This window comes from Drosophila rhopaloa, unplaced genomic scaffold (assembly GCF_018152115.1).
Source record: "Drosophila rhopaloa isolate 14029-0021.01 unplaced genomic scaffold, ASM1815211v1 contig_3, whole genome shotgun sequence".
NCBI lineage: Eukaryota > Metazoa > Arthropoda > Insecta > Diptera > Drosophilidae > Drosophila > Drosophila rhopaloa.
In genome coordinates this window covers 231,470-247,662 of record NW_025335123.1, presented here as the reverse complement: position 1 = coordinate 247,662, position 16,193 = coordinate 231,470, and the positions used below count along the sequence as shown (strand labels likewise).

The 16,193-nt window shown below is 39.9% G+C and overlaps 2 protein-coding genes across 2 annotated transcripts; one reads left to right on the top strand and one right to left on the bottom strand.

Moving 5' to 3' along the window:
- The first annotated feature begins 1,153 nt into the window (after window positions 1-1,153).
- LOC108039183 lies at window positions 1,154-6,057 on the top strand. Its single transcript, XM_017116107.2, has 4 exons — window positions 1,154-1,461; window positions 1,518-1,662; window positions 1,725-2,731; window positions 5,609-6,057. Exons 1-4 carry the CDS (start codon window positions 1,285-1,287, stop codon window positions 5,792-5,794), a joined length of 1,515 nt encoding a protein of 504 aa, XP_016971596.2. The 5' UTR covers window positions 1,154-1,284; the 3' UTR covers window positions 5,795-6,057.
- LOC108039184 (putative hydroxypyruvate isomerase) lies at window positions 5,991-6,984 on the bottom strand. The gene has a single exon (XM_017116108.2). The coding sequence runs from the start codon at window positions 6,866-6,868 to the stop codon at window positions 6,074-6,076; it is 795 nt and encodes a 264-aa protein (XP_016971597.1). The 5' UTR covers window positions 6,869-6,984; the 3' UTR covers window positions 5,991-6,073.
- Window positions 6,985-16,193: the final 9,209 nt, after the last annotated feature.

Below are 16,193 nucleotides of genomic sequence, written 5' to 3'. Positions count from 1 at the left end.
AGCCTTTAAAAGATATAACCAAATACCTTGGCAAGACAAGTCTGCCGCTGTACAAAGAAATTAAAAAACAATACAATTTAAATTTAACAGTTGTTTTTTTAATTTACTGATAATTATTTGCTAATTTAAAGTTCATAGCTGCACTTTTATTGTGTTTTTTCGTACATTCTGGACCTAAAAAACAATTTGCTCTGACAAGAGGCACCCCAGATAGTATTAATGTTATTTTGTCCTCACATGTAAACACCTGCAATTGACTTTTGTGAGTTTTTTGAGTTTTTCCCTCCATTTCTTATAATGTTCAGTGAGAAGCGCACGCCAAAAGATTACATTTTTTTATCTTTTCGCTAGGGTTCACCCAAAGTTCATTTCCGCAGACTGCCAACGCTATGGAATTTTCTGGTATTTTTTTCGTCGATCAGGGGACCGACGTGAAAAAAAGGCCCGACGAAAAGTGAACGCCAGCTGTTTGCCTCTCGCTCTCTCTCATGAGTGGCGTACGGTTTTCATCGATCTGGATACTAGGCTTAAGCAGCAAAATAGAAACAAAGAACATCTGTTTGAAACTCGAGCTATGGATTACCCAATGTGGACAGGATAACCGAGTTAAGCAACTGATAGCTGACTTGATAGGATACGTCTGAAAGTACTTTCTTATTTGATTTCATAGTAAATAAGCCGTACCTCGAAATTACATTACAGTTGTCATGCCTTTTTAGTGAAAATAGAAAGGCAACTTTGGTTTTCAACATCCGAGAATTTTTTAAATTGCTGAAATTTCTAAAAAAGAAAATTGCATGTCGAAACGCTCCTTCTCCACTTGCCTTTGGTATTGCGACAATGATTTCATATATTCATAGTTGATGAAAATACTGTGCTGCATTTTTCTTTATTGATGAACATTTATTTAAATCGATTTAATTTTTGTCCGCTGATTGGATATCATATTATAGCAGCAAATTGACTCAGTATTGATGCATCCAACACTGGAAATACCTTGACACCATCAACTGATAATACCAAAACACTGAATAGTGGAAACCAGGCTTTAACCTCGCTTATCAGCGTTGTCAGCTCTTACCGATACTTTCAGTTGCCTACAAACATCGGATGAAATTCTGTTTAGTTTGTTTAACACTTATGCGAACTTCAATTTATATACATATATTTATATCGATAGGCTCGGACAACTTCAAAATCGATTTATGGGAAGATGGGGAGGTTCCACCGCAACTATTTAAAAACAATTGTGAAATTCAATCGAATCAGAAGCATTCACGAAATATGTCCACCTTTGGAGCTGAAGTTGACCAGGTTTGGCCGGCGATCACCGGAGATTCCCAACCCCTGACCGATTTTGGACGCAAACTGTTGAAGGAATGCCGGAAGGTGAAGAAGCCCGTAGCTGGAGAGCAAGAGTTGCAAAAACTGATGGCCAATTCCAGCGAGTTTCCTCTGGAGGTGGGTCTGGCCAAGCCATCCAGTCAATCGCTTATGAGCATTATATTGTGTTGCAGTTCGGCGTGGAGAGTGTCCGCGCGAAGAGACAATCTCCTCTGCGATTGGGCAGGATAAACCAGCAGGTGTCCTCCGCCTATCCGGTGATACATGAACGAACTTTGGGCCTCTACCTGCAGTACCTGGAGCACAAGTGCCACTGGGGTAAGGCGTTCCCCCTCCTTCTCTTACATGTCTAAACTGATGCGTTTCCATCCCGGTCGCAGGCAACTCCATCGAAAAGCCCATCTATCGGCCGCTCTCCCTGTGCGGCTTTGTGCAGCGTCTACTGGACAAGCGCTGCGCCAGCTTTTTTGCACGCAACGACAAGTACCTGCTGTTGAGCGGAGAGACCGGGGCCAGTGGGTTCGAATCCGTTGGCTCTCGAGAGGAGAAGGCACCCCTGGTGCTGGCCAAGGTGCTGAGCTACGACGACATCAAGCTGTCCGCCCTACTCTCCGTCAGCTCATACACCGAGTTTGTCAACGAGGGCGAGCGGACCAACTGCGGACGCGTAGACCGGGACACCAAGACTCTGCAGCAAAGCGGGATTATCGTGGGCATGATTGGAGCCCGGCTGTCACGGCGCAATCTTATGGAGTTCCAGGACATTGTGATCGCACGTCAGCAGAACACGCGGGAAAGGGGATACGGGTTAGCGTTGGATGAGCCTGCTTCCACGCGGGACGAGGATTACCGCCGAATGTGGCGCGGATTTTATGCCACTCGGGATCTAATCCACGGGGAGGCTAGCATCGACAACCGGCGCTTCGGGCCCTCGAGGAACAAGCAGGACGTCTTTGATAACCTGGTAATGAAACGGCGATACGCAGTCAGCTTCGACATGCTGCTGTTGGAGGCGCAAGCGAGGGCCCAGACGGTCAACAGGTTGGCCTACATACATGTGGTGGGCTTCGGGCTTGGCGTGTGGAAGGCGGCCGCTCAGCAGGAGCGCATTTTTCTGGAGACGTTCGAACAGCGCATGCGCACGCTGGGCAACCGGCTAAGTCACGTGGGTCTCGTGCACTTCTCCTGGTTCTCTATTACCGACTGCGGTGGTCTGCGCAACGGATCGCTGGTAGAGATCCCTGGCCATCCAAAGGACGGCATTAGGGTTCTCATATCCAAGCGAAATCCGGCCCGGAAGCTAACTGACCCCGAGCATGCCGAGATGCTCCTCGTTGTATCCTACGCCTGGGACGGTAACGCACTGCCGGGCAACGAGTTCTGGATGGTGAGTAATAAACAATAATAGCATAAGCTCTAGCAGTAGATGTTTTAGACTAAAGTGGAGGGGATGTCTCTATTATCCGTATATATAGAGTTTATTTTTACACTACTGAATTGAACTGAAACAAGATGGAACAGGTTGTTTTTGAACCTTTTAAATGTATATTACTATTCTATGAATGTATTTAAATTTCCTTTTATACTCTGTAAAGTAATCAAGGGACCGTAACAATTATTAGTTGTAGTCAAAAAGTTAATTTTACATAGTTATTTGATTTATTGCTTCAATAACTAGAAAGGAAGCAATCTTAGGCAAGAAGTTTATATGCCATTGCAGTTATTCCAAAACGACTACATTTCGATTTCTATGCTATATGATATTGTTGTCCGATTTTGACAAAACTAAAAGCGTAATTCTGATATAGTAAATAATTACTATATCTCAAAGAAATATTTTGATAAGCAGAAAAACAGCAATATACAAATATTTTCAATTTTTATTTTTTAAAATTTTTTCCTATTTTCCTATAAATTTTTTTTCCGATTGTTCCTATTGGAGCTATTTGATGTAGTCACCCGATCCGACTCGTTTCGTCTTATATACTACCTGCAAAGACAACTTTTTGGAAATTTTGAAGCAGATAGCTTTAAAATTGAGTGACTAGTTTGCGTAGAAATGGACGGACAGACGGACATAGCTAGATCGACTCTCCTGGTAATGGTGATCAAGAATATATATACTTTATAGGGTCGGAAATGACTCCTTCACTGCGTTGCAAACTTTTGACCTAAATTATAATACCCTTTGCAAAGGTATAAAAACAGTAAGTCTTCCATTTTACTCACAAAGTATAAATATTTTTGTCATGTTTTATTTTATGAGTTTGATAAATATTATATCGGGAGTTTTATTTTCGGCTTCACAAATAAGTTTTAAAAATAAAATTAAATGTAAATAAAATGATAAGAATTAGTGAATTATTTTTTATTCAAAAAGCAATAATCATAATTTGCGGCGCCTGCTTTACTTATCAAGCTATGTTTTTTATACAACTCAAACAATAACTATCATTTTTCAAGTTTTAAATACAAATTAAAATCTTTTGTTTTTTTATTTATATACCCATAACTCCTAGTTATAGTAATTTTTAACGATTTAGTATTACGGGTTTACTTTTATAAAAATCGAACGACTTTATCATATAGATGTCATAGCAACGATCGAAAAATTTATCGGGAAATCGGCCTAGCTTCATCTTTTTAAAGCATCGAAAAATAGAATATTTCTTTTTTGTAACAAATGCAAGGTATATAAACTTCGGCTTGCCGAATTTTGATTCCATTCTTGTTATACCCGTTACTCGTAGAGTAAAAGGGTATATTGTATTCGTGCAAAAGTATGTAACAGCTAGAAGGAAGCGTTTCCGACCCTATAAAGTATATATATTCTTGATCAGGATCACTAGCCGAGTCGATCTAGCCATGTCCGTCTGTCCGTCTGTCTGTCTGTCTGTCCGTATGAACGCTGAGATCTCGGAAACTATAAAAGCTAGAAGATTGGCATTTTGCATGTAGATTTTAGAAGTTCCTACGCAGCGCAAGTTTGTTTCAAAATGGTGCCACGCCCCCTTTAACGCCCACAATCGATTTAAAAAATTTAAATATTTCGGAAAAGTAAAAATGCAGTTTTATTGTGTTTATCAATACCTATCGAAATGTAGAAAACATTTTTCAAATCGGACCATTCGTTAAAAAGTTATGCGTGATCAAAGTTTCTATCTCCATCTCCCTCACACTCCCTTTACGTGAGTAACGGGTATCTGATAGTCGTGGCTCCCGACTATAGCGTTCTCTCTTGTTTTTAATCTTAATTTTAACACAAAAAAGAAAAAGCATGGATTTCTTGACGAGACGATGGTCTATTTTGGTCAGGTAAATTAAGTTAAGAATTAAGTTAGCCAAATTAATGAATCCTTATGTTAACAGAACGGAACTAAATCTATATAAAAATTACTTATCGCTAATAAAGATAATTTTACATATAATTCGCTATCGATTTTGTTTAGTAAAAAAAATGACCATTAATTATTAGTCTTTTTTAATTACTATCCATCTGATAAGGCTTTAGTTGAAAATTGGGGAAGGGATTATTTGCTCAGTTAAGCGTTCCATTAAGGCCAAAAAAGTTGAACGAAATTAAAAAAACGTTGTTTAGTTACATAGTTAGTGTTGATCTTTTTTTCGAATGCCTTATATATTACCGCGACAATAAAAAATGGATTTAAATGTAAGTCTCTTTCGAGCTATGAGACAATACAATTGATATTGATTTCTCTAAAAAATTTTATTAGGCTTAGTCACGAAATTGTTTATTAATTGTTTGCAATTTAAGCATAAATACATATATATTTGTTTGAAATTTCTATGCATTTATTTATAGTAAACACAAAAACACAAATGACGGAACTTAAAATTTGTCCTCGACTCGTATATCTATAAAAAATTGTAATTTAATGATAGGAGATTTTGTGGGTTAGGCTTTTGTAATACAAGCAAAAAATAAAATAAGATTTCAATTAATTTGAAACATATTAATTTATATAAATACATATAAATACATTAAAAATTTTACAATAGTCGTCCTGTAATCTGATTGTACGTAATTGATTGAAATAGGGCGAGCAATTTTTAAACAATTCTACCTTTCAGAACAAGTTATTGAGAGTTTAACCTTTAAAAATAAATGAAGTGGCATTTAGCACATACTCAGATGACTATACAATATCCCAATGTACCAGCCATTGACATGACTGACTGCTGTTATAATCATAAATGCATTCCGTTCTTACTAATCGTCTATTAAAATCGCCTTTCGTTGTAGAAAATGCTGAAGTCCACTGGAGACTCCTCGACGGCTTGCTCCACCCTGGTTGCCGAACTGCACAATCCGTACATCAACACGGTCTTTTGTAACGGGAGCAACCTGCACATCGCCTCGCCGCAACATGGCGTGCTTCACATCGCCGAATATGCCAAGCGGGTCATCCGTAGTGAGAGTGACGCCTGACGAGATACGAGGATCTACCGACTATCTAATCTTATCTAATCGTGTATGCTTAGCTACTGTTTTATTCCACAATTGCTGTAGGACAATTTCATGACCTTTTGACGGAAGCATAGGAAAATGTTTCTAAAAAAAAACAAGATATGGGGACCGCCCCTTTTTGACCATCTTAAAGTTTTTTAAAACAGAATAGAAAATATTGGTTTAACCAGCTTTATATTTGTAAAAAGTGTAAAAACATGTGTATAAATGCAATGCAATCCGTAGTGTCCTTTGATTTGATCAGAGCGTATAGCCCAGCTTGGAAACCCAACCCAGACCCTCGACCGTCGTCGTCTTGGGCTTGTATTCGCAGCCAACCCATCCGTCGTAGCCGAACTCTTGGAGGGTCTTGAAGACGTAGCCGTAGTCGAGCTCCCCGGAAACGTCCGGTTCGTGGCGATGCGGCACCTGGGCGATCTGGAAGTGGCCGATCAGGGACTTGTACTCCTCAAGCGTCTTAGACACGTTGCCATGCAGGTGCTGAAGGTGATAGAGATCGGCCAGCAGCTGGATGTTGTCCGCACCCACGTCAGCCAGCACTCCGGCGGCCTTGGCGTACGAGTTCATGAAGTAGCCGGGCACGGCGTACTTGTTAATTGGCTCTATCACGCCGACCATCTGGCTGGCCCTGAGGCTATCGGCGGCGATTTTCAGGTTGGAGGTGTACGTCTTCGTATAGTCGCTCTCCTGGCCGCCCTTGAAGATCCCTGCAGTGAGGTGGATCTTGCCGCATCCCACCTGACGCGCGAACTCGATGGTGGCGTCCAGCTGGCGGCTGAACAGCTTCTCCGATCCGGGAACGCTGGTGGAGCCGAAGCGCAGCTGGTCGTCGGTCTTGTCGAAGGCCAGGTTCACCAGGCTAACCACCACGCCCGTGTCCTTAACGGCGGCTACCACGTCGCCGGTCTCGCCCTCCGGATAGGGGATCTCCACGGCCCGGAATCCATTCTGGTGAGCCAGTCGGATCCGCTCCGCGATCGTCGCCGCCCTCTCCGTGAACAGAAAGTTTAGATTCGCAGCGAACTTGAGTGCCATTTTTAGTTCCTTTCCCTGACTTTCCCGTCCACTAATCTCCGCCTGCGTTTACGCTTGGTAAACAACTGGGTGCACGATTGCGATGATTACACCGTTTTATCTACCGACTTTTGATACTGCCAATGTCATTGGCAAAAGCTTTTGCGACTAAAGCTTTGAGTGGAATTATATACATACATTTGTAGCTATAAAAAGTACATAGCTAGTTTCTAGGGACTTGAAGAATTGGTTTCGATTAAAATAAATTGTTTAAGGAATTAAAATAAATTAATTTTTAAAACCAAGGGTGTTCCCTTTATCGAGAAGAAAATAGTACTTTAATTATTTATGAATGCTCTTCAATATTCAACTATTTTTTTGTTTGTCTAGAAAAAAAATGAAAACTTCAACTATGAAATTTAAGCTTTTTCGGCTGTTAAGCGCGGGTGCGCTCCATGGAATGCGAAGTTCGAATTTAAAGAACAGCGTGCGCGCAAAACGGTAGACGCGGTCACACTGGCAGCGAGCATATGGGCACACTGATAGTGCTAGCGTCAAATAAGGTAGTTGTAGAGGCCTACATACAGTGACAAACTTATTTAAACTTTAACGCCATTTCTAATATGCTGATATTAAAATAAGACAAAATAATTTTAGATAAAATCATTAATTTTATGAAGAGCAGGAAGGTGTCCTATATGGTGCAGAAATCGCAGATTGATGGTAAGTCAGGATTTCACGGCGTGATTCATACTTCAACTTTCAAACGTATTTTTCTTGAAACCACCTTTTTTCATCTGGCTAAACGGCTAAAAAACGACTTGATCGCCTTTAAATTTATAGGGCATGTTCAGCACATGTGTGTGTGTCACGTCGTTTTTTGTATACACAACAAAATAGAGCAAAAAAAGTGTTTTTTTTTTAAATCATAAATTTAAAGTCGTGTAAAAACTTTATTTTTCAATACTTTTCAAAATATTTACTACGCGTCATAGCCACAGACTCACAGACTAAAATGCTGTTTGATTTTTGTATTTCAGATCACCCATCAGCTGGAATCCCGATGATAGCCAGCGGATAATTTTTTTTACATCCCCTACTTCATTGCTTTCTAGCTTCAAAAAATGTTATTATTTGTACACAAAAAATTCATGAATGTACATAAACATACCCCAAATATATGGTAAATATTTTAAGTTAAAGCTTTTAATTGATCGTTGAATAAAATTACCAAAAAACAAGAAAGGAAAGCTAACTTCGGGCGGAGCCGAAGTTGATATACCCTTGCAGAATACTCTGTAAATTATATTCTCTAAAATTATTCATATGATGCATTCTTAATACTCATAAAAAATCCCAACTTCCTAACTTTAAAAACACCAAAGTTATGGCATTTCCAATCGTTCAGTTATATGACAGCTATAGGATATAGTCGGCCGACCCTTATGAAATTTGATAGGTCGGATTGATTGGCTAAAAATAAAACCCATAGAAAATCCCAACTTCCTAACTTAACAAAAACCAAAGTTATGGCATTTCCGATCAATCAGTTATATGGCGGCTATAGGATATAGTCGCCCGATCCCGGCCGTTCCGACATATATACTGCGTGCAAAGGAAAGAAGGGTGTGTGCAAAGTTTCAATTCGATAGCTTTAAAACTAAGAGACTAGTTTGCGTAGAAACAGACAGACGGACAGACGGACATGGCTATATCAACTCAGGAGGTGATCCTGATCAAGAATATATATACTTTATAGGGTCGGAGATGTCTCCTTCACTGCGTTGCACACTTTTGACCAAAATTATAATACCCTCTGCAAGGGTATAAAAAATAAGAAAAACGGCTTCAACATGGGATGACCTCCTTAAGAAATATTTCTGTAAAACTTCGGTAAAAAATTGAGAAATTGAGCTTTTGAGAAAATCGCTTAATAAGTTTAAAGCCTAGTACGCAGATATGCGAAAACTGTACGCCAGTCATGAGAGAGAGCGAGAGGCAAACAGCAGGCGTTCACTTTACGTCAGGCTTTTTTTTCACCTCGGTACTCAGATTGACGACAAAATACCAGAAAATTTCATCGCGTTGCCAGTCTGCTGAAATGAAGTTTGGGTGAACCCTAGCGAAAAGAATAAAAAATTTTATCTTTTGGCGTGCGCTTCTCACTGAACATTTTATAATATGGAGGGAAAAAATAAAAAAAACCCGCAAAAGTCGATTGCAGGAGTTTAAGCTCAGTACTCAGATCGACAAACGAGTATGCTAGCGTAAAAAATTTAATCTTTCCAGTGTGACCAAAATGTTGAGAGTTCATCAGATTTAAGCGTGCTACGGTCGTACTGTCAATCAGCTGGGTTTGTTGACAAGCAGTTAAAATTCAAATATCGTATTTGCGGGAAAGAGCCTTTTAGAGATATTATTGAATACCTTGGCAAGACAAGTCTGCCGCTGTACAAATAAATTAAAAAACAATACAATTTAAATTTAAAAGTTGTTTTTTTTATTTTACTGATAATTATGTGCTAATTTAAAGTTTATAGCTGCGCTTTTATTGTGTTTTTTTCGTACATTCTGGACCTAAAAAACATTTTGCTCTGACAAGAGGCACCCCAGATAGTATTAATGTTATTTTTTCCTCACATGTAAACACCTGCAATCGACTTTTGTGAGTTTTTTGAGTTTTTCCCTCCATTTCTTATAATGTTCTTTTCGCTAGGGTTCACCCAAAGTTAATTTCCGCAGACTGCCAACGCTATGGAATTTTCTGGTATTTTTTTCGTCGATCCGGGGACCGATGTGAAAAAAAGGCCCGACGAAAAGTGAACGCCAGCTGTTTGCCTCTCGCTCTCTCTCATGACTGGCGTACAGTTTTCGCATATCTGCGTACTAGGCTTTAAACTTATTAAGCGATTTTCTCAAAAGCTCAATTTTTTACCGAAGTTTTACAGAAATATTTCTTAAGGATGGGATGACCCATGTCAGAAGTGTGCAAAAGCAGAAGTCGATCGGTTCAATAGTTCTTGAGAAAACGTGACTACCGAATTCAAAAAAGTGGTTTTGAGAAAAACGCGTTGAAAGTGCCGCATCTGCTCGACGCCAGAGCCCTAATTGCCAGTTATGACTCATTCGACGCGCTGGGCCTTAAATTTCTCCCTTTTTTTTTTTTTTTAAATTATTTATTTGCGCCGGAATCGTTCAATGCCATTTGAACATAACCGGACGTATGAGGACATATATACATATATAGTATATATTATACTATTTAAACTAAATACAATTATTTACAAAATTTACAAAATTTTTTTGGATTACTGGATGACCCGGGAAGCGAGGTCACTGGGGTGAAATCTCTTCAGCCTTCGAAGAGGTTGCGGGTTGACAAGCCTGCTAGCCAGTGGGTTTGGGTGCGCCATGAGTCACATACCAGGGAAGCCCGGTTGCCCGCCGAGCAGCACGTGCCTGCACCACCCTTAGCCTGTTCAGCTGGTGCCTTGAAGCTGTGCCCCAAACTTGGATGCCGTATGTAAATTTCTCCCATTCCTAGTTTTGCTTCGATCAACTTGAAATTTTCAGACAACATTCCTGACACATAAAAAAGTTTGAAAAAAATTAATTTTTTGAAGTGTCAAGACCCGGATAACCCCTTAAACCAGTACTTTAATCATGGCATGGTCGAACTTTTTTGTGACATATACATCTTAAAAAATTCCCAAGCCTTTCAAAAATACCAATTCGACGATAACTTTTAATGAATTTCTACGCCTCGTTAAAATTTTGAATGTCCATGTATTTCGAGGCCCTGATTTCGAATGAATCGGTCCAAAATATCAAAAGTATGCCCCATAATTTTTAAAAAGTACCTAAAAGTATGCCTCACTAATGTCTTAAAAGAACCTAAAAGTATGCCCACTAAAGTTAAAAAAGTACCTAAAAGTATGCCACAGTAATGTTAATGTAAAGAACCGCCCTGCGGCTAGCCGGCACTGCTTCCTCACGCCAACTTGGACATACGGCATCCAATTTTGGGGCACAGCTTCAAGGCACCAGCTGAACAGGCTAAGGGTGGTGCAGGCACGTGCTGCTCGGCGGGCAACCGGGCTTCCCTGGTATGTGACCAACCGGGCAATCGAAGTTGATCTTCGCCTTATTCCGGAGGGCGATCAAATTAACCATCACAGCAGCCGATACAGCGACAGGCTCTTGGCGCACCCAAACCCATTGGCTAGCAGACTTGTCAACCCGCAACCTCTTCGAAGGCTGAAGAGATTACACCCCAGTGAACTCGCTTCCCGGGTCATCCAGTAAACCATATAAAATTTTGTAAATTTTGTAAATTTTGTAAATAATTGTAAATAATTGTATTTAGTTTAAATAGTATATTATCTACTATATATGTATACATGTCCTCATACGTCCGATTATGTTCAAATGGCATTGAACAACTCCGGCGGAAATAAATATCCAAAAAAAAAAAAAAGTGTTTCTTCAAAGGCGTTTCGAAATTATTGCCACCACATGCTAACATAGAGGCTTTTAAAGCTCATATAGATGCCTCTATTGAACTCAACGTCCCCATTACCAATTGTAATGAGCTCGAGGATTACACAGTGTCTTTTAACCACTCTACTCAACCAGAAGCGCAATCTTAGAAGGCAGTACATGGCGTCAGGTGATCCAGCCGTGAAACAAATGTTATCAAGCGTCACTAATAAACTGCACCGGCTGTTAGCCAAAAATCGGCAGAAAAACTTTGACACCTTGCTGGAAGGAGCTGGTCCAGACAATAACAGTGACTTCTCGATTTGGAAGCTCACTAGAGGTATGAAGAGACAACCGTTATTCCAGTCACTCATCCGGAGTCACAGTGCCCATTGGCTCAAAACGGGTTATGACAAAGCGAACGCATTTGCTGCGCACCTCTCCTCTACCTTTACTCCCTTCGAGCTAACAGCCGATCATCATCGCGCTGAAGTTGCTACCTTCTTGAGCTCTCCTGTTCAAACGGCTCGCCCCATAAGACACACTACGCCACAGGAAATCATGTTGCAACTGAAGGCCCTACAACAGAAAAAGACCCCAGGACATGAATGCATTGCGGCGAAATCTTTACCACGCATAGGAGTCCTTGGCCTAGTATAAATTTTTAACGCCATGCTTAGCTTAGGGTACTTTCCTAAGCTGTGGAAGCGTGTGCGGATTGTCATGATCCCCAAAGCTGAAAAGCCTCCCATGCATATTGAGTCCTATCGCCCAATCAGCCTGCTGGCAACCTTCTCCAAAATTTTTAAGCGCAACCTCCTTAGCCGACTGATGGATCTACCGCAGATAGTGAATTACATACCGGCTTACATACCTGGTTTCAGGAAATTCCACGGCTGCCCTGAACAGGTGCATCGTCTTGTCAACCAGATCACACACGGCTTCGAGCACAAGCTGTACACCGTAGGCGTTTTCCTTTGACAAAGTATGGCACGAGGGTCTATTATATAAAATAAAGGATCTTCTCCCTGCGCCGTTCTTTGACATCCTGAGATCCTTCATATCTGATCGTGTGTGAGATCAATGCTGTTCTCCATGCTATGGAGAACTGGTCTGCGAAATGGAATATCGCTATTAACTGCGTTAAATCCGCCCACATGATCTTCGCCCGCCGGCACGGTACTTCGGTTGGTCTCACCTTCAATGGAGATGCCATCACCAGTGTTACCTCATATTAATACCTAGGAGTATACTTGGACAGAAAGCCAAACGCCTGCGGAAGCTACAAAAGCTTGACTGGCTTCTGCTCTCGAAAAAACTGCACTTCTCAAATAAGGCCCTGCTAATTAAAGCCATTATCACGCCTACTTGGACGTACGCCATTCAAGTATGGGGCACTGCCTCTAAGCATCAGCTTGAGAGGCTTAGAGTAGTGCGATCACGTGCAGCTCGGCGAGCATCCGGGCTCCCCTGGTACGTTACTAACTGTGCCATCGAGTGGGACTTTCGACTATTACCTATCGGGGACCAAATCAATCTACACAGCAGTTGTTACACTGACAGGATTGTGGCACATCCAAACTCTCTAGCGAGTGACCTAGCTGAGCCAATTTCTCTCCGACGGCTGAAGAAGCTACATCCCACCGATCTCCCTACTCGTAAGATCTTATATGTTCTCACTTATTTTGTTACTAATAATCATTGTTACTTAGTATTTAAGGCTACCATGTATCCATAAAACTCTTTCTCGTTAATTACGCTAGGTTAAAAAAAAAAAATGTGTAGTTTCGTAATAAGGTATAATTTTGTGCTATATCCATAAAAGTTCGGTGATGCCTACTCGTTCCAATTACTTACGCCGTTTTTATACCCTTGCAGAGGGTATTATAATTTTGGTCAGAAGTTTGTAACGCAGTAAATGAGACGTTTCCGACCCTATAAAGTATATATACTCTTGATCAGGATCAATAGGGGAGTCGATACCGTTTGCGAGCTCAGTTTAAAAGCTAGCGATCTGAAACTTTCACGTTCGTCCTAAAACATGTGTACGCAGATCAAGTTTGAAAATCGCCCCAATCGGACGTCTATATCCTATAGCTCCCATAGGAACAATCGGATATATCTTGCAAGAATTGATTATATTTCGTGCAGTGTAAAAGCTATTGACATGAATCTTTCCAAATCGATTTTTTTAATGAATACCTTGGTCAGGGTAAAAGCGCTTGATGATCGGACGTCTATATCGGCAAAGTCTGCAAGAGTATTAAAACTTCGGCTTGCCGAAGCTAGCTTCCGGCCTCGTTTTAAAATGAGTGTTTGCCACAATGCATGTGCATGCATTGAAAATGAATCTTCCAGCTAGCTCTGTGTGTGTACGCGTATATATTAAAATTCCAATAGTTCCCGGGTATCATATTTACACCCGGTCTAAAAAAATCAATAAAAATCCATATCTAAATATTTTGAATTTTTAATACAAAGTTCCATCCCGCTTATAATCGTTTGGAATTGATATAAGTATGTATGTATGTATGTATGTATATATTATAATACTTAGGCTAAGCAAGTTTCTATAGTGAGCAGCATCCGTTTCTACGCAAATTAGTCCCTCAGTTTTAAAGCTATTTGGATGAAACTTTTTTGAAAAGTCTTTCTTTTGTTTCAGGTATGTACATATGTACATAGTACATACATATGTCGAAAAGGACAGGATCGTATAGCACCCACTGTATTATATATAATAAAATAATAACTTAGTTATGTCTTATTATATGTATGTATATATACTCCAAAATAAAGTAATTCTTAATGATTTCAGTACTTGACTGTTATAAAAATCTGACGACTATTTAATATCTAGCTAAATTGTTTTTAAGCATAAAAATAAAAATATGGAATATTTAATGTTTGTAATACTTCGCTGCAAGGGTATTTGTATAATCTTGTCGAAGTTTGCTTCCTTTCTTGTTTTTATTACATGCAGTAAGTCGCTAATCTGCTCTTGGTGAAATTTGTTGTGTCACGGATAAGCTAAGCAAATGACGTGTTCTCTCTTGCGCGTTCTTCGTGTGCTAAAATAGCTAAAATAGGACAACAACAAAAACATAACTGTGGTGCGATAATACCGCGTTCTTTGCCCGTTTGGGCAGCACAGTGCACGCAGCCGCACAGGTGGGACAACTAAAACAGCGCTTTTCTCTTAATTTGATCTGACCTTCTTTTGCCTTTGCAGAAAGTAAGCAAAACTCTTGGTGTTTGCAAGCCTAACTTTTGCTTGTAAAGTTTAAATTTGGAAATCGATGATAAGCTTTTTTCTAGCTCTCAGCTTAGCAATAACCAGATTGATTGTGAAACAAGAAAGGAAAGCTAACTTCGGGTGGAGCCGAAGTTGATATACCCTTGCAGAATATTCTGTAAATTATATTTTCCAAAATTATTCATATACACATATGTATGTATGTATATCTTAATACTCATAAAAAATCCCAACTTCCTAACTTTAAAAACACCAAAGTTATGGCATTTCCGATCAATCAGGTATATGGCGGCTATAGGATATACATATGTATGTATGTAGTTGGCCGAGCCCGGCCGTTCCGACTTACATATGTACATACATATATACTGCGTGCAAAGGATCGAAGGGTGTGTGCAAAGTTTTAATTCGATATCTTTAAAACTGAGAGACTAGTTTGCGTAGAAACAGACAGACGGACAGACAGACGGATAGACAGACGGATAGACGGACATGCTTATATCAACTCAGGAGGTGAATCAAGAATATATATGTATGTATACTTTATAGGGTCGGAGATGTCTCCTTCACCGCGTTGAACACTTTTGACTAAAATTATAATACCCTCTGCAAGGGTATAAAAATGCACCGGATGGCTGAAAATTCACTTTTAAAGATAAAGTCAGAGGGTAATGGTGCCCATAGCATCAGCTTCTTAACTACAACGTGAACATTTACTAGTGTTGCCAGTTATACTATATTCTACAAGGCAACTAGTTGAAGTTCCGTTAATCGCATTAATTAAAATCGATGAATTTTCATACAAAATAGTGATGAATTTAACATTGGCATGTCCTAGGAGTTAATCAGTGAAAATTCATCACACTTTAATCAGTAATTCGTCACATTTTAATCAGCAATTCATCGCATTTTAATCAGCAATTCATCAGTAATTCATAATTTTCATCAGTAAATTTTCATATAAATTTCTTCTTTATTTAATTTATTTTCATTATTTATTTGTCCTAACATAAATTTTTTTGTCAGGGGTGGTGGGGGTGTTGGGGGCGTTGGAGGTGTTGGGGGTCTCAGTCACCCTAGGCACCTTTTTCCTGATTGCGTGCAGGTTTTTAATGCACCTCATGGCCTTGCTTAAGGCCTTCTCCGGCTAAAGAGGCTCTACCTGACCGACGGCATCTAAGATGATAATAAAATAAAAACAATAATTCATAAAAACTTACTCATTAAAATGGGAAAAAAATTGGGGTAGGATTTTAGCCTCTTCTTGTTCTGACTCCCGTCAACATTGTAATTGAGCACCACCTCCTCCGTAAGTATATTAGTAATAGATTAACTTTTGATAACCTATTAGCTTTACCATATAATTTTCCTGAAAATATGAATAATAATTATACCCGTTACTCGTAGAGTAAAAGGGTATATTGTATTCGTGCAAAAGTATGTAACAGCTAGAAGGAAGCGTTTCCGACCCTATAAAGTATATATATTCTTGATCAGGATCACTAGCCGAGTCGATCTAGCCATGTCCGTCTGTCCGTCTGTCCGTCTGTCTGTCTGTCTGTCCGTATGAACGCTGAGATCTCGGAAACTATAAAAGCTAGAAGATTGGCA

Coding starts and splice junctions, on each gene's coding strand:
- LOC108039183 (XM_017116107.2), top strand. CDS start 1,285: ATGTCCACCTTTGGAGCTGAAGTTGACCAGGTTTGGCCGGCGATCACC. Junction 1,462..1,517: donor CCAGCGAGTTTCCTCTGGAG/GTGGGTCTGGCC, acceptor ATTGTGTTGCAG/TTCGGCGTGGAGAGTGTCCG. Junction 2,732..5,608: donor CGGGCAACGAGTTCTGGATG/GTGAGTAATAAA, acceptor CTTTCGTTGTAG/AAAATGCTGAAGTCCACTGG.
- LOC108039184 (XM_017116108.2), bottom strand. CDS start 6,868: ATGGCACTCAAGTTCGCTGCGAATCTAAACTTTCTGTTCACGGAGAGG.